Below are 19,584 nucleotides of genomic sequence, written 5' to 3'. Positions count from 1 at the left end.
ATCAGTAGAAATACATCACTTACTGAACTGTCTTAACAAAACCACAGAACAATTGACTATGTTCCTATATAAGTTTAGTTTATTAAATTTAGTATACAACATTTTAGTTATGTACATTTCTAAATTAAAAACAAAATATCTCCAATAAATATAAAAAATGTTAATAGGTATTATTGTTTTCATCTACATGATAATTTATTATTTTTTATGTAACATATAGTAGTTATTTTTTTAACTTTAATTTAATACATTTTAAAACTTAATTTGTTGGAAATTAATTCATTTGCTACCTGCGGAATATTTGCGATCCAAGCTCTCTTTAGAGAGAATGTTGGAGTAAATTAAAACTTTCAGTGAACATGAACCAGTAAATATTTCTCTTTAGAACTAAAGAATCCTAAGGTATTTTTTATTTCAACCATATAAATTACTGAAACAATGCACAGTTTATTACCTTGTCTAAAGGCAGCAATAAAGGTGTAACTAAGTTATAAACTCACCTAACCACAATTTCTTGGTAAAAAGTTTAATTTTTTGAGGCACATAACAATCTAAAACCCTGTATGATTGATCTTCAAATCTGTCCTCATAACTGTTTAACAAATGCTAATAAGGCTTACAATGTGCTACCACCTCAACCTTAATATTTACTCTTTCAGTACAAAACTGTGAATAGTAAGAAAAATTCTAGATACTTAATATTGGTTATTTTCCTATTTCATCACATTTTATAGGCAAAGTACTATCAATGATTGTTGGGCAATTTCTTCAATGAAGGTGGGCATATCTTTTATGCAGATAAGATACAGATGTGTTATTACAGTTAGTATTACATTCTAGTCTCTTAGAAAGACTAGTCGACCTCAGATCTTGTTAATAATCGTAACTGTTGTTTGACTTAAGGTGAAAACGATTTGTGTGAAGTTCTGTGAAAGAAAACATAATATATATATTGTAGGCAGTTGCTGTTGCGTTTGTGTCTGGTCCATCTCTTGTGTCGCCATCATAGTATTTTTAGCCTCTTCACTCCTACTCTCCAGAGATATAGGTTTGTTCTATAGGCTCACTTGTTCAATACTTACAATAAGAATAAAACTATGCCACTTTTATTTTTTGATAACAATCAACTATGTAGTATACAATTCGTTTTATTTAGTTTTATTAAACATAACTTTAAAATAATGAAACTAAAAATAACTTGTATAATATTAAAACTCTTAATTTTTCTTACAATATTATTTAGTGACAATAACCTAGTAACAGTGGCATTAAACTAATGTGAATTGTTTTGAACATTGTGTATTCTGTCTTTATGGACCTAGGTTTGACATGTTTTAATAAAAATAGTGTAAAAAAAATTACGAACTGACGTTGATGATGACGATGTGCTTTATTCAAGAGGGGGGCCATTAATATGTTAAAAACAGAATTAAAATATTTTAAGTACTACAAAATTACATAAACATATATATAACCACAATACTACAACTATACTACTAGTAGTAGTATATACTACTATATTGGTTGATTATTACTACAATATCCATCAATCAGCTGTACTTTTCAAAGTCAGTCCAAAAAATCAGATTGCCTGATATTTTCTCTGAAAATCAACAAACAAATGAGTTCCAGTTACTACTTCTTGCATAGCATTTACAGATATAACTATTTTTTCATATTATGTAGAGATTCAAATGAAAATATCTAAACTTATTACAACCAAATAAATGATCAACATTGGAATAGCTGAGTACAAACCTTTTATTTTGATCTAATTACAACTAGACTACAGTTACACTTTTGTATGGATAAAACAGCTCACTTGTTTAAAAAGAACTCATTTCTGTATATAATGAAAACAATAGGAGTTTATTACCCGGAACGCTTAATTTCAGTATGAGTGAAAGTGTGGTGTTACTATAAAACTTTGTTAGTTAATGAAAATTGTATAAGTCAATTTATTAGTGAATGTACATTATTACAATGAGTTATGGTTGTCCTCACAGTGAAGGATAGCGTCTGGCCTCTAAGAAACAGAGTGATAAAAAACAATTTAAGTACATTAAATTTGTAACTGGCAATGTTTTTTCAACTAAATGAATTGTTCTTAAATTTTAGTATTTTTCACACATAAACGTGTTTTTTTGTCTTTTATGGGGAACTTCTTTTCCTGGTTATCATAAAAGAAAAAGGATATACCTTTTGTTATAGAAATATATTTAAAGTTTAATTTGAAACTGGTAAACAAAATTTAACTAATTTTTACTATACTCTGCTTGACACTTTTGGAATTTTAATAAACGCTTCGAATAAAAAATAAAATAGCTGTTGTAGTGATGGAGCGTTAATAGTATTAGATTGTGAACAATTGCTCTTGTGTAACATGACAAACTGATACATTTTTAGGTACAGTTTGGTTTTATATTTCAAAATTTATTCCAATAATGTCAGCACTTTTGAGGTGCAACCATATAATGCAGAAAGTCGTAGTCTGGTGTGAGGCAAGGTAGAGAAACAACTGCTGTAAAAGGCAGTGTGTTAGTTTGAGACCTTGTACAGTGTAGGTCTACCTCACCACTGAACTGTAAGGTCTCACTTGCCTGTCATTGATTGTAGTTGATAGATGTGAATATCAAACTTACTTAATGAACTATGAAATGACATCTTGTCAAAAATCCATTTCTAAATAATTACCTATCTTTCTCCATACATTGTTTAATTTCATTATCTTGTATTTAGTTACAAGATTGCACCATATAATATAAAATTATTTCATCTCAAAAATATTGTGTTCTTTTCAATCTCCAAACTGTTCCAGTACTATAGCTGATACAGTTTCATGGTATGTTTGGGGATCCATATTATGGCGGTTGCTACACATGTAAACTATTCATGGGCATTATGAGTTAAATAGGAGCTTGTATCATTTTGCGTTCCTCTATTGTTTGTCTGCAGACCAGATTGTTTGGGACAGTTTGATTGGTGTGGTCCACCCTTCAAGGGTTCAAAGTTTGGTTTAAAGTTATGTAGGGGGTTTTTCCGGAAAAGAGGAGTTTGGTTTGGAAAAGATATGTTCAGAAGTATCCTTCTAGGTCCTGAATGTCTGGCCAACAATTGTTGTCTTGTCAGTCTCATTTACTCATCAATACTGGCTCCATGTTTTCCCATTCTTGTTCGGTTTGAGGCGAGGAAGAAATCCACTTCTTCAATCTCTGTGGTTTATACAGAAATGAACCAACAGCCTTCCTGTTGCCACAGTATTTGAAAGAAACACAGTAAAATATTCATTTCATTTAATGAGGGAAAATTAAATAACAATTGCATAAGGAGAACAATAAATATAAAACATACTGGTTGGTCACTGACTGCCACCTGCTATAAGGAAAATATCTTTAAAGAAAAATGGAAATTTAAGTCCACTTTGATAATCTTATGAACTAACTTATCTATGATGACCACTTAAATGTGTGATTAGGATAATGAAAAATCGGCAAGTAATGGAAGTCATAAATTTTATGCACTAATGTACCTGTACACTGCCATGGTGTCATTGGGCCTGAATGTGGTAAATAGTGTGGTATTAATTCACTTTTACAATTAAAATATAATAGCAATTAATGAAATTATGTAATATATGTCAGCATCATACATGTTTAAAATCACAAGGTCTTGTAAATACTTAAATATAAATGCACTCTAAAACATACTATTCAAATCATTTATAATTTATTGGCTTTTCTGCTGTTTTATTATTTTGGCCTTTTTAGTAGATTACAACTATTGAAATAGCACTATTTCTAAACCCAATATAATAGTTTTTAAGGGAAATCGATTTTTAAATCGCGTTTCCAGAGAAAAAATATGGAGTAAAATTTTATTAGTCTTTATTGTTTGGACAATTTTGTTATTTTACATTTATACATTGGTTAATTTTGTTTTTGTCGCCGTCTTCTCTTGGGTTTCTTCTTTGCCTCGTTAATGACATTGTGACCTCTTCTTTTCTGCTCTTTTCTATTTTTGTTTTCTGCAGGCTTATTTATATCCTGAATGTACTTATGAGTCTTTTTTCTCTGCTGCCTCACTGCATCCTCATCATCTGAGCTACTGTCACTGTTGTATAGTGGGTAGCTGCTGCCTTCCACACTGTGCTCCTTGGAGACTGAATCACGGTCCGGCCTCTTCAGGTGGTTCTTTGGTCGCTTTTCCTTCACAGGAGGTGGTGGTCTTACATCTTCACTGCTTTTATTCTCTTTATTCAAATTCCTTTCAGTGTTATTGGTTTCATCTGAGTGTTTTTCTATTCTCAGTTTATTACTTCTGTGTTTATATTGGTTTGTTGATTTATTTTTAAGAACTCTTTTCCTTGGGAGTTTTAGTCTTGTTTTCCCTTGTCGTGTGTGTCTTTTTATTATTGACATAGTGGCTGAAAATTTGTTTGGGTTGATAGGTTTTCAGGTTAAGTTTTGTCATGATATTTGGAGTATTTTTGTTGTAAATTGACAAATTCACTATCAGCTGCTATGCTTTCATGTTATTAATTATTAATGAATGATGGAAAACATTGGACAATTAACCATTATAGTAAAATCATAATGATTTTTTATGATCTGGTATTATTTTTTATGTATAAAATTTGTTTTTCAAATATCTTAAATATTTAAACTAAGTATAAGTAAGAAATAGATCAAATAAACAATTCTTACATTTTTATCAGAGTGATAGAACTATGATTGTTTGGCTACACTTATATTCATGACTGTTTTATTGTTCAAATATTGTTGAAGTTTGAAATTGCAATTTGTATATTACACATAGGTAACAAGTAGAATTAAATAATAAAATTTAGTAAGAAGCTGATGTTCCCAGAAATATCTTATACCACTTAATTCAACGTTCTTGCAAATTGAGAAAACTGAGATAAGTTATTAGTTAACGGAGGCATTTTAGTTAGAATAATTAGTTCATATGAAAAATAAATATTTGTAATACTAGATGAGTTATAATTGGTTTTGTTAATTAAACGGAACAAGATATTGTATCTGCTCATGAATAATGTGGGTCTTCTAGCTCACAAAAGGAAAGAAAAACACAATACTGTTGAACTATATAATTTCTTCTGATATCGGTGCTCTGAATTTAGAGTTCTCACGATTAATAGTTTCATATCTATTTAATATTTATTTATTAATCTATTTCACTATTACATTTTTTATATGTCAGCTAATACTTGTGATTTTGGAGAGTATTTTTTCTCTTATATCATTAAATTATTATAATTTAAAGATTCTGGCACAACTACACAAATGTAGGCAAATACTATTGGGGGATGAGAGTGATGGTTGAATGAGTTATAGCCTTGTTTTTAGCTAAGATTGATGCGTTCTTAGCAATATCCTAATAGCCAATAGGGTGCAAGAAATTTCTACAGTTGTATTTAGAACCCAAACTATGGTCTTGGCTATTGCTATATTCAGGTTTTGGCTGTATTTCGGTCTTAACTGTATTTTGGTATAGACTACATTCTGGTTTTGACTATTTTGGGTCTTGGCTATATTTTGGGAACCTGCTGAATCTTTTCCAGTGCCAAATAAGAAACTTAAACCCAATTAGTTCATTTATATTGTTTAGTTTCACCAATTATAACTTTTGTCTTACTTGTGAGTCTTGCTAACATATTGTATTTGTTGCAGGGTTCGGGTCGGCTGGTGTGCAGCCCTCTAAGCTTGGTCGACTGGCGTGAGGCACTAAACGGAGACCCCCCGTGGCAGTGCTGACAGCTTACACAAATTAACTATTATTAGATTTTAGTTAGACACAACTCTGTCCAAGACTGGACACAGGCTGCCTCTTTGCTCATTCGTACCAGTGACTTGCCCTCTACTGCACCCTACCCTCACCCCTAACCTCAACATGAGGAATGTCTCAGTGACCGACATGATCCACGTGCTGGACTCGAAAACCACCCCCCAGGACGTGCTGCGGGCCATCGCCCTCTCTGGAGTATGTATCTAGTAAATATATTACTTTTAAATTTAACGACTTAATTTACAAACCAAATATAGATAATATATAATTGAACAAATCTGTGCTACGTCAGGTTAAAGCAGGATTAGCAGTCACAAACAGGAAAGGCAGGTATTAGTCTTAACAGCTAATGAATGACTTTAATGTTCGACTGACTGGTTTTGGTCTATTTACTGAGACTGAAAACATATGGAACTATAAAATTATACTGAATAATTGGTGCTAACGTGGTCTAAAATAACTTGCTTTGTTAATAAGCTAAGTTATAAGCAAGTCTTTCTAATAGAGTTTGGAGTTAACTTAAAGTACACTAAAATAAAACAAATTACTACCAAAAGTTCTTGTATGCAAAAACTAAAAATCTCGAATGTTTATCATTAACATAATCAGAGCAGCTAGTAAGAAACTAGGAAACTATTTATTGATATTTATTTCATAGTCACCCCACTATTTAGAACCAAGACTCCTCAACAAACATAAGAAAAACAACAGTAGTTCATGTCAAAATAACTTGTCAGGGATCTTTTTCGGTATAACAGTGGTGATTAAATCCATTGTAGGATTAACTGTCAAAAATTAAAACCATTGTCACAATTCCGCTCATCGCAAACTAACTATTGGTATTGATCATCCATCTTTAGTACACTGACACATTATCTTAAACCATTATTAAGCATCTTCATATGAATTTTGAGTTGAAGAAAATTTAACCACTACTAAAAATGCATAAAATATAATTGATAATAGGCTATTATTTGGCGACTGTCTTCTTAGAAATAATTGAAGGCGACTGTCTTCTGATCGCTGCGCTACCCTCTTTCTTATGCCTCCCCCTACAGGCCTCCTGAAGTGCTCTGAGGCACTGTAGCAACTCATAATAAAATAGAAAATACACACACAAGAAGCAAGAATCTATCGCACAGTTAGTGGTTTCCAATAAAATAAAAAAATGTATGGTGAATTAGTTTTCCTGAATTATGGCTACAAATGAGTGGGAAAAGTTTTTTCTCAAAATTTATTTTCAGAGACACATTATTATTTTGTAATGGTGCTGTAATTTTGGACTTTTGAAAATTCTAACTATATTAATGATTCATGTTTAGAATGTGTTTTGAACAAAACTGTGTCTTCAAACTAATTACAATCTCTAGTGTTTTTTGAAAAATGTAAAATTGTACTTATGTAGAATAATGTTGTGTTATGTAGATTTTTGACAATCAATAGTTTGCCACCAATCTCATACGTAATGGAAGCTGCTGTAAGTTAGTTTTTACATTATAAACCAAAATGTTAAGATTGTTCCTGGTGATGGCATTGTCAGATAAAACGATACCTAACCTCACATGTTAACCCCTCTAAGACCTATGGCCATTGTAGCCATGCCCGTCAAATTTTACTAATTACTGGTTTTATTAACCCAAATGCAGTGGGACTCAGAATCGTTGTAATAAACATAAAAAATTCATAAAACATGTAAAAATTGACTTTTTCACCTTAGAAGTTTTTTAACCTCTATGTAACTGTTCATTAACAAATAATATAACTGCTTATATCATACGGGTAAGTAACTTTAACCCTCCAAGTGATAATTAAATCACTTTAAAATGCTGGGCTGTTTTGAAGCAAAATACATGGTTTCTTAAAAGCCACTTTTTAGATACAAATATCAAAAATCATGTGTTAAATATAATTCTTTTCAGAAAAACATGTTTTAGGAAATAAAGATAATTTAAAACAATTACCACTTTTCTTTAAAAAAAGTATTGACAAATAGTAGATTATTTTTTTCTTTTTGTTTTTTTTTAGATGGTGAGGTTGTAAATGTGTTTTAAAACATGGTTATAAATATTTCATAATATACAAATTGTTTCAAATTTCATTGTGAACAGTAAAAATGTCACTTTAAAGCCTTTTGAACAAAAACTACACACACAAAATATAAAAACTAAAAAAATGTTCCGCACATCAAAATTTGCACAATGGACACATTCAAAGTAAACACTTCTTAAACAATATTGGTTTGGATGAACATATAACCTCACAAAAGCTAAATGTCTGTTATAATAATTATGAATAGTAAAAAAAACTTTTATTATGGTCCTTTTGTTTATATACATATTTACATTTGACTAAAGAAACTTAGTCAGATTCTGATCGCTGCGCTACCCTCTTTCTTATGCCTCCCCCTACAGGCCTCCTGAAGTGCTCTGAGGCACTGTAGCAACTCATAATAAAATACACACACAAGGAGCAAGAATCTATCGCACAGTGAATAATAACACAGATCAAAACAATACGTCGCGGCCGAATGATAACTAACCTAGACGAAAACTACAACAAAGTAAAGCGCAGCGACCACGGCAACAGCTGTCTGTTATTTTTCATATTACTCAAAGGCTTACAAATAAATATTTGCATATAGAAAAGTGAAATAAGTTCTTGAATTAGGTGATTTTAATGAGATGCTATTTTCTTACTGAGTTAAAATACTTTTAATACTAATTGTATTTTTATAAAGACCATTAACAAACACTTAGATACTGCATATTAATAGACTTGTAGTATTTACCAAAAAGTTCATTTACACCTCTATAAGAAAGTGTCTTGAGTTTTGTTTCAATAATTTCTCCATTAAAAATCTAAAATATCCAGACTTTTTAACTAACTGTATATCTGTTGAAGCAAATGTTATAGCAGCTGCCTGTCTCCCCCTCCTCTCTTGTTTGTTGAGTGATAGGCTATGATATTGTTTGATTGGTGGTGGAGTGCTACAGTAGCAGGCAAACACTGAATGTTCAATATGGCTAGACCGTTTCAGTGTATAAATTCTACTTTGAATCCTTCTTTATCATAGTGGTTAGTGTTTCAAACCTTGTGGTTATTGGATTTTTATTAAAAATATACATTCTTGAAGCTCTTTTCTTGTTGGAAATTATATATATATTAATTTAAACAAACTTTCCAATAATACAAGTTTTTATTTTTATACTTTTTTAGTTATTGTCTTGTTTAAAAAGCACTATTCATTTCCTTAATCCTTCCACTACTGATTTTATTTAAAAAAATATGTAAATCTGTTTGATGGGTTAAATTGTTAGAGAAAGAAATATTTGTATAGTTTTATATTTATTTTATTATTTTTTAAATCTTTGGTGTTAACATATGTGTCCCAGTAGTAGTTAACACACTATTATCCTTACTGGGTAGCAATAAGGAAAAAAGATTTTATTCTAACACATGTTTATTATAATTTAAATCAAATTGCTTAAAATAAGATACAAACTTTTCTTTCTTAATGTGGCACATGGCAAAACAGTTTTTATAGATGAGAAAATTACACTCCTGGCACATTGTTTTGGTTCTTGTTTACTTTTGTTCACCAGCACAGTGTTTGCATCTTTTCGTTGTTTTCTCTTCAACAGCCAGATGAGTGCCCACGATGGCCATCATTTTGATTCTTTTTTATATTCTTCCAATGCTTGACTGCTTGAGGATTTTTTAAACCCTCCTCAAGGAGTTTTTCAGCGAGTGGTATCATGAATGTTAGAAGCAATTGTTTCCTATGTTGGACATCCTGGTATAAAATTCAGACATTGACTAGCAGCAGTTAAAAGAAGCTTATAAAGAACTTTCTTCCACCATAAAAAAGTCCATAAAAGTACAAACACTCACCTTTTGGCCCGAAATGTCTACACCTCCCATAATTTCATTATACAAAATGATGGCAGATGGACATGGTACTTTCTTCTTTTCACCATTTTGTTGCATTCTCTTAACTGTAGATTGACTGTTGGTGTGGCGATTGCTCAAAACAACAAATTATTTAGAATCCTTCCATGTTACTCCCAAGTACTCCTTCATTGCAACAAAATCACTTTCATACTTATCAAGATTTTTCAAACTGGGGAATATTTTCCCCTGTTTCCAATTTAATTAGCAACACATGAATGGTCTATTTTACACAGTAATTTGAAAGAAGTAAAAGAAAAATCAAAAGACAGCACAACTTCCTATTTGACACCTCAAAAGTTTCCCTACAACTTTTTCACCAAAAGAACCGTTATCGTTTTCCAAATCTTTGCCAGCATAAACATTCATATCATAGCAATAACCGCTGGCACATTCATACCTTTCCTGTATCTTAATGCTCCCCTTGGTTGTTGTTGTATAAAGACTTACTAGCCATGCCTACACTACTGCTGGGACATATACATCCCTCACTGAAATACTAGTGGGACACTTGTGTCCAAGCACAAAAATGTTAGAAAAACTTGTAAAAACGTTTAACCCTGGAATTGTCTATCAGAATTTCTGAAATGTCGGCACTTTTCATGCAATTTGCAGGCTCTCACGGTAAAATTCATAAAAAAATGTTTTTTTTATTTAAGTATAAAGTGTTATACATCAATGTTTTTGTTATAAAACAGAGAATAAAACTAAATAAGTTTTAATAGAAAACTTTTTAAAATTAAAAAATTATGTTACATAAAACTATCAACTTACAAAAATTTTAGATGAATAGAACATGTAGGATAGCCAAATTGTAGCAAATTTAGTTATAAATACAAAAATATATAGTTTTATTGGTTAAAAAATAAAAAAGTGATAGCAATTAATTATGTTTATACAGAAAAGTGCAAATTTGCCATTTTTCAGTTGCTAGGCAACACAATGAAATAAGTACTATCAAAAAAATATTCAATATGTTTCTTACCTTTTTTTATGTTTGATGATATAGAGCAATAATATATAAAACGGTTTTTAACATTTTAGAATTGAAGAAGAAAAAAAATATATTTACACTAGGTTTTTGGTCTTCTCACTCTGAGTCACTTGCTTCTTCTGGCAGTACATCAGATTCCATGAGAATATTATAAATATCACTAGGTCCACTTGGATCAGCCATTACTAGTTTTAAAATGAAACTAATTATATTAAAACTGGACACAAATCACGTATACGCACTCCCGAACAAACAAGAAATGATTTGTTTACAACCAGCAATCTCCGCTACACAGATACGATCGAGCACAATGACAGCTTATAAAGTTAAGCTGGTTACCATCTAGATACAGCACAAAAGATAATCAAAGACCACTAAACATTAAAAGCAACTCATAAGCAATAGATTGATATATAATTTAAAGGTCTGTGACTGGTAATATGCATTTTATCGGTATATTACGAATTGACCCCATTAGTGCTGATTGCACTTTAGAAGTGACCTCATCGACACCAAATGGATCGATCAAAAGTGTAACTGCAAGGCCAAAACAAAATCGCAACAATAAAAAAACTTGAGTGCTACAGCTGGTTGAGATACCAATACAGCAAAGTAAAAATACCAAAATTATGTGGCAAGGACAACATTACCCCCAACACTGGGTACTCTGTGTATCTAGATTTATTTTTTCGTTGCTGGGACATATTTGTCCCATTAGTAGTGAAAGGGTTTAGGTTTGTTTTAATTCAAACCAAACTGTTGTGTTGTGGACACGTCCTCCTCTTCTTTCAAAAATTTATAACTACAATAGGACTGTCCAACTTACAGAGGCCCGAGGGCCAAAAACGAAACCTACAACTTGACTTTGGGCCATATAGTAATACTCAAAATTTAAAAGAGCAATAAGAGATTATGTAAAGTTATAAATAAAACAAAAACTAGTATAATATTATTTTTATTGGTCCAAGTGTTCGTTTTACACAATTAAGAAAAATATTCAGATAAAATATTTTTGCTATCAATATTTTTAAGTTAACAAGAATCAAAATATATATTATTAATCAGTGTGAACATTGTGTGCAATCAGCTGCATTCACCAAAGAACGAATATCCACCTGTAGTTGAGTTTTAGCCAATCTCATGATGAAGTAGAGATGCATCAGAAAGCTTGATTCTATTTTGGTTTTTATAAACTTCATGGATTAGAATATACTTTCACATTAAGAGATACTTCCAAACATTTTAGATATGTTTTAGTCCAAAATCTCTCAAATCTTGCGAAATTTCTCTTTACAAAGTAATTTGAAAAAATCATGAGCCCTTTCTTGCTTTGTCATTATGAACATCTGAGCTTGCATATAACATAATTCAAGTTGTAGTTCAGGTGGTTGGTCATCAGTTGTAGCTACAAGAGGATTATTATAAAGTCTTAGACTACTTTTGAGATTTTCAATTTCATCAAATCTTGTATGAACTCATCAATTACTTCTTGGATTTTAGAACTGCAGCTTGAAAAATTGTTGTCTTTGAATTCTTTAGCTAATAGAAAACAACTAGGAAAGTGTATCAAGTTCTTGTTTTGCAATGTTTGTTTATCTTGTTGTGAAACCCATTGACATTGCTTATCAAATCTGATATTGTTTTGTTTTTTCCTTGGAATACTTAGTTCAAAATCTTAAGATAATTGGTTAAGTCACCAGGCTTTAATAAAAGCCAATTGAACAAAAAATTCTGGAGCTTCAAACTTCTTTTCAAGTTCAGTGGTGTCAGACGGCACATATTTATTAAGGAATGCAGGGATGTCTTTTCTTATAGCAAAGAATCGTTCCATGCACTTTCCTGCACTCAGCCACCTTACATGGTTGTATAATAGCAAGTTTCTATATTCAGCCTCTGTTTCTTGTAAAAATTGCTTAAGTTGTCTGTGTAAAAAGGGCTCGGTTTCCAGCTCTGATCAAACTTATAATATTATATTTGAGTGTTCAAGGTCTTTTATATGATTCTCAAATGATAAATTCAATAAAGTTAAGAAAGTATGAATCAAATGCTAATTAGTTACCACTATGTGAGTTAAGTTTCATAAGGCTGTGAAGTATTTTGAGGCACCTGAACAAATAAGCTTTCAGAAATTAAAACTGTGTGTCTAGGAGCTTATCTTGGAGTGGCTCAACTTTTACCTCCTACCTGATACAATTCTATTCTGAACCCTCTATCTGATATAATACTGCTCTAATCTGTCATCTTAAACTTTGTCTATGTATATTAATTGAGACTATAATTACATTTTATTAAAAGAACATTTTCATATTTATCCTCTTAAGGAACCATCCAACATTCTTAATCAAAGGACAACATTCAAGAAGAAACTGATTTAATTTTATGCATCAAACTTATGAAAAGCAACATGACTGAAACACATCGATAGTTCTCAGTAGGTACTTTAGTATTTACGAAGCTAAAAGGCATTCATCATTGGCCAGCCACAATAACAGAAGTAATAAAAAACAGAAAAAAGGTTGTTTAATACAATGTAACTTTGTTTGGTGACCAGACCACTGCAACCGTCAGAGAGTCAAGTTGCTTCCACTATTTTGAAAATATGCATGGCAATGAACCAAAAGAAAATTAAAAAAGTAAAAAATGTAATTTAGTCCTATAAGAAGCCAAAATTGCTTTCAAAACCTTAACACCTTGTAAGAGTTTGGACAAAAAATCAATTAGTATCCCTAATCACCAAGTTAACTTTGAATTTTCATTTTTAATAAATAAATAAATAAATAAAATAAATAAATAATGTCTTTATTTGGCAAGCGTTCATCAAAGTTGCAACTTTGCTTTTCATGACAACTCCTGTTAAATATACAAATTCAGGATATTAAAATTAGAAAATTTAATACATTTACAAATCAAAATGACTAAAATTTACCTAGACAAACATTTTAAAAACACTTTTTTTAAACCTAACAAGGCTTGAGATTTTTCAACTCAGAGGGCAAAGCATTGTACTTAGCAGGTCCAAAAATATCTAAACGCTTTTTTTCCCCGTCTCCAATCTTGTCCTTGGCAGGTGCAGTAGGCCATCCTGTCGAGTACTGCGCTTATTGACTTCATGTCTAAAAACCAGTTTTTTTCTTAGATATTTCAGGTTTTCCCGTCTGAATAGTTTTGTGCACCAGCTTGACCGTCTGCAGATTATAGTAATCTGTTACTGATAGTACCTTAGCACGTAATCTGTGTTCACTGATATGATCAAATTTTTTTAGTCCGTAAACAAATATTAGAGCCCTATTCTGCAGACGGGTAAGAACCATCACATTCTCTCTGCTTTAAGCAACTAGCAAAAGTTGGAAGAGCATAATTTATTGAAGGGAAAATAACTGATCTGACGATTTCTAATTTTGAAGCAACCGGCAAAATTGTACACAGCTTAGACAGACACTTCAGTTTGAATATAACAACCTTTGCATATGGATTCTACATGGTAAGAAAAATCGAGTTGGGAGTCAAAAGTGACACCAAGAATCCTTAGAGTACTGCATGCAGTCAAAACCCTACCGTTAACGAATATTCTATTATTTACACCACTACCCTCTTAACTGACCATTCAAAGACGAGCTATTTAGATGCAAAAAAGAACATTTATCAGAGTTCAGTAGAAGGCCATGATCATCAGACCATATCTTAACTCTGTCTAAGTCATTATTGACTTTTTGAACCGCTTCGGCTATCTCAGATGGGCGGAAAGACAACAACAGCTGCGAATCGTCAGCATAAGAATTCAATAAGCAGTGTCTCAACTGATCCTTCAAGTCTGCGGTGTAATAAAAGGAAGAGAGAATCGGTCCCAGGCCAGCTGCCCTGGGGAACTCCAACAGATCTAGGAAGAGCAGATGACAGCTGCCCGTTGACCCTAGTTCGCTGAGTTCGTCCAGACAAATACGATGAGAACCATCCAACTGAAGCTTCACTAAATCTATAAAAACTGTAGCTTTGCCAGGAGCAACTCAAAGTTTACCGAGTCAAAGGCCTGCGAGAAATCCAGCGCAGTCATCAAGCTCTCCAAACCCTTATCTTTAGCTGAAAGTATATCATCAGCCACATTGAGTAGGGCTGAACAAGTGCTAAACCCTTGCCGAAAACCTGACTGAGACTCCGGCAGCAATCCCTCATGCTCCAAAAACGAAACTAACTGTTCTGAAACGACTTTTTCCAAAATTTTGGAGATGACAGGTAGGATTGATATTGGCCGGAAATTTGAGGTTGAAGAAGGATTCTGGGTTTTTGGAAGAGGAATAACATATGCCCTGCTTCCAGCCTGTTGGAAAAGTGCCAGTTCTCAACGACACATTAATCAGGTGAGTAATAGAACCAATGCAATAAGGACCAAGACCACGAACCATATTTATAGAGATTCCATCAACGCCAAATGCGGCACTTGTCACGCCATTCATCAACTCCTTGACTTTACCTTCTGACACAGGTGAGAAACTAAAGGGAGAACTTATTCCTCTGCATTGTATTACTCTTGAAAAATTCGAGTTTATCCTGTGCTTACCTTCATGCTACCACCCATAGATGAAAAGTAGTTATTCAAATCTTCAGGCCCAAAAGAATGATTCTTTACTTCTTGTGGACCGATGACACCACCAGCTTTCAATGTATCCCAGAATTTTTTAGGATTTTTTCATATCTAAATTATCTCTAAAATACTTTCTCTCTTCGCTGCTCTTATCGCCACATTTAGTTCATTACGAGCCTTGCAGTAAGTTCTCAGTAGGTACTTTAGTATTTACGAAGCTAAAAGGCATTCATCATTGGCCAGCCACAATAACAGAAGTAATAAAAAACAGAAAAAAGGTTGTTTAATACAATGTAACTTTGTTTGGTGACCAGACCACTGCAACCGTCAGAGAGTCAAGTTGCTTCCACTATTTTGAAAATATGCATGGCAATGAACCAAAAGAAAATTAAAAAGTAAAAAATGTAATTTAGTCCTATAAGAAGCCAAAATTGCTTTCAAAACCTTAACACCTTGTAAGAGTTTGGACAAAAAATCAATTAGTATCCCTAATCACCAAGTTAACTTTGAATTTTCATTTTTAATAAATGACCCCTGTGAAGTATTTTTGTAATTTAGCAGGAATCTTCATTTACTGCAACAGTATGGATGTAAAACTTATTAACAACCTGTTGTTACAAAGATATTAGCATTAAATTCTAAAAGAAAATTGTTTGTATATAATGTAATATCTAATTCTTGTTAAAATAAAAATTGTTTCTCGGCTGAATAGTATATTTGTTTCCAAATGATAAATCAGAAATGTTTATAAATAGCATTGATTTTCCTATGTCTGTTTAAAATTGGATATCCAACATTGCCAGGACTGAGACTAGATGTCTGGCATATGCCAGATGGTTGGTTAACATTTATTCTATCACCACCAGGTTTATTTAATCTATTCCAGGTTCAGGAGAATGCTTCCTATGTCTTGGATGTTGTAGACATTGTAGTACTATGGTAGTTTTGTAAATTTATTATTGTAATTTGTAATGAACCAGCTGATGGTTTTGTAGATCTGATATTATTGGCTTAGTGCCAGTTTGCGATCGAGAGACTTCCTTTCCACTCCCCCCTTGCTCTGCTGCGGTTCATAACCCTTTCACTCGTTATTGAATTGCTACCACACTTGTGATCTATTCTGAACTGACCACTTAACGCCCATACACTGCAAGACCCACTGCTTATAGATAGTCAACAAATCCATTTGGATTGATGATCTTCAGTCATTGAATTTCTTTTTCTTTATTAGTTTAATTATTTGGATTTAATCATTATTTCTTATCTATCACTATTCAATTCTCTCATCATCATTTTCAAATACATGTCTAAAACTTGAGAATTATCTGAATGAGTAAATTTTAATACAAAGTGGCGAAAGAGTTTAATTAAGATAATATAATGGCATGAATCTGATTGGTTGTAGTGTAAAATATATGTTATATACCAGTTCCTTTCCTTCTCTTTGTTGGCTTTTGAATAGGTATGAATTTTCATATAACACTCATAAATTTATATTGCAGAAGGATTAATGTTAGGTCATTGTCAGACTTTATTGTAATAAATAGTAAGTACATCATATGATAAATTTTAATTTTCTGATACAATGGTTGAAGAGCAAGTTAGTGCAAATGAAATCATGAGTAGCCTAACACCAGCTAGTAAGGTAGAGCTGTTTCTTTCTTAAATAATCTGGTTTGTGGTCTATATGTAACTGTTCTTTCTTAGTATTGATTTATACTATAACTATTTCTGTTTATTGTTGGAATATAAATTAAATATAATAATTAAAGTTTTTTTTTTACTCATATGTTATTATTAAAAAGGTTATATTATTAAAAAAAAATATTAAAAGGGTTTTGTCTTGTCTGGCGATACTGATACTTATAAATGAAAACATATCCTACCATTTTTCAACAACTAAAGAAGTGTACATCAGGTTTTTAAAATTCATCCAGAGTTTATCTAAATACAAAATGATGTTTTTCTTTTTTTGAATTTCCAGCTAAATATGTTAGCTACATAAATATTAATGCACAAATTGCTTGAATAATTTAATTCTATAAAAACGTTATAAAACTTTGTTATTAGTTATCAACTATAAATATTCAAGTTTGCCTTATATATTTCAGGTTCAGGAGAATGCTTTCTATGTCCTTGATGTTGGAGATATTGTCCAGAAACACCAGGAGTGGAAAATCAAGATGCCCAGGGTCGAGCCTTTTTATGGTGAGTTTCCATCTAATTCTTCCTATCAAAAATTAATTAGTCATCTCTATCAATTAAAAATGTGTCTTATGAGGAAGAGTTTGGTTTTAATAATTTCACAAAATAAAATCATTGTAATTTCAATCCATGTTATAATTAAGGTGCTTTTAATAATTAATTAATTTTATTTTAGAATTTTATGAAGTTAGAGATTAACTGTTAAAACCCAGAGTGTAAAAAATGCTTAAATGATAAAATTAAAAATGAGAAAATTCTAATAATGAACCTGGAAAACTTAAATTTTTATTTAAATTTATTGAACTCTTTTCTGATGAAGAATTGACAATTGACTCATGAAGAACATTGCGTGTTATTCTTCATCCATAGTTGGTCCTCATCTATATTGTGGTGTGTAACCTATGCTAATGTAATTGTGACGTTTGATGCAGCTGTGAAGTGTAACGATAGTAAGCTGGTGTTGGCTGTGCTCGCTGCTCTCGGCACTGGTTTTGACTGCGCCAGCAAGGCAGAGATCTCCAAGGTGACTGAACTCGGCGTGGACACCAGCCGTATTATCTTCGCCAACCCTGCTAAGATGGCATCCCACATCCGCTACGCTGCCGCCAATGGAGTCACCACTATGACATTTGACAACGAGTGTGAAATTTACAAGGTCAAGACCCTTCATCCTAATGCCAGGTGAGTAATTATGTAGAACACAACTCCTGAAGGATGATGGATTTTATAAATTTTTCTTATTGTTTCTTATTAGTATTTCTAAATTATCTTCACAAGTGACTAAGATTTTTACAAGTGGAAGTCTCATTAAATTTCTTTGTTTATGTATTATGATTAATACATTTAATTCAAATATAATGTAGCTCAGAAGAATATTGACTAAACTATTACTTTACAGAAAAATTTCATGAAAGGCAAATTAGTGATGTGTCTTTAAGATAGGTTTCTTTAGACAATGTTTATTCAGCGTAATCCTGATGAGCAAATATGTCTTCTAATTTATACACAACTTTTCATAAGTTTACTTTGTTAACACACATCCCCATTTACCTCATTTTAATAATTACATTGGCAAATATTATAAATAAAAATTAATTGCGAAATGTGTTTCTAAGTGCTTATCTCGAGAACAGCTGGACTAATTTGGCTAATTCTTTTTGTAAAATATTCTTAGAAATTCCAGGAAGGTTTATAAGAAGAGAAAGATATAAAAACTTACCTGGAAAATTTTATTACTCTGAAAAAAATGTTAGTATTTATGTTTTACAATGCAAATTTAACTGATTCTTAATTTAACAGCTGTAGACAGTTTCAGATGAAGTTTGACAAATAGGCTGAAATATCTGTTTAAATTTAAATTTTATAAAATATGAATTGTATAACACTTGATCAGTACTTTAATCCAGATAGGAAAGACAAAGTTAATATCTGACTTTACTTTGGATTGCTCCAGTGACAAATTAAAAACATTAATGCATTGTAAATATTATTTGGACACTGTTGTAAAACCAACCTTCATGAACAAAACTGTGATTGTTTTCAAATACGGCACTCCAAACTGGTGGGCGTCCTTGACATTGTGATATGTCATTTTAACAGTGCCTTAAGGAAAAAAAAACAAATGTCACAATAACATCACTGAACGATCCATTTTCCAGGAATGTTCTTTCCGTAGGCTCCTCAGCCCTACATTGATGTAAATATCAAAGTAGGTTTTCTAGACCCATATATTTGTATTTTTTTATTTCAGGGCAACAATGTGTTCATCTGTGGTGTTAGAAATATAATTAATGCAAAACATGATGTAAGAGTCAGTTTAATCTTATTGATACTCTTTAGCATGAACACTGACAATGTGTATTTGATGTATGCCTACTTACATTTGAAAAATTTCATTGGACTCCCATCATAAGCGTTATTAAGTGTTATATGGTCTCGATTTTGAAAGTTATGTGAAGCTGTGGGTAACAGCTAATTTAAAATATATGGTGTAATTTATTTATGTATTGAAACCCATTATGGTGCTATTTCAATTGTATATTGTTTTTAAGTA

General features: G+C 31.8%; 2 protein-coding genes across 3 annotated transcripts in view; one reads left to right on the top strand and one right to left on the bottom strand.

Annotated features, from left to right (window-relative positions):
• Positions 1–19,584, top strand: part of LOC124368768 (ornithine decarboxylase-like) — a 59,285-nt gene that overhangs the window by 26,544 nt on the left and 13,157 nt on the right. For both annotated transcript variants that reach the window (XM_046826124.1, XM_046826133.1), the window contains exons 2-4: positions 5,691–6,000; positions 17,438–17,534; positions 17,963–18,212. In XM_046826124.1, the coding sequence (XP_046682080.1) occupies positions 5,911–6,000; positions 17,438–17,534; positions 17,963–18,212 (437 nt within the window). In that variant the 5' untranslated portion in view covers positions 5,691–5,910. The remainder of the gene's footprint in view (positions 1–5,690; positions 6,001–17,437; positions 17,535–17,962; positions 18,213–19,584) is intronic.
• Positions 3,927–4,418, bottom strand: LOC124374751 (uncharacterized protein DDB_G0279979-like). Its single transcript, XM_046832938.1, has one exon. It carries the CDS (start codon positions 4,416–4,418, stop codon positions 3,927–3,929), a length of 492 nt encoding a protein of 163 aa, XP_046688894.1.

Source organism: Homalodisca vitripennis, chromosome 1, assembly GCF_021130785.1.
Source record: "Homalodisca vitripennis isolate AUS2020 chromosome 1, UT_GWSS_2.1, whole genome shotgun sequence".
In the NCBI taxonomy this organism is placed as follows: Eukaryota; Metazoa; Arthropoda; class Insecta; order Hemiptera; family Cicadellidae; genus Homalodisca; species Homalodisca vitripennis.
Note: the sequence above shows the minus strand (reverse complement) of the source record. Positions and strands in the feature narration are given on the sequence as shown.

Bases quoted from the DNA above. Each gene is read 5' to 3' on its own strand.
- LOC124374751 (XM_046832938.1), bottom strand. From the start codon at position 4,418: ATGTCAATAATAAAAAGACACACACGACAAGGGAAAACAAGACTAAAA.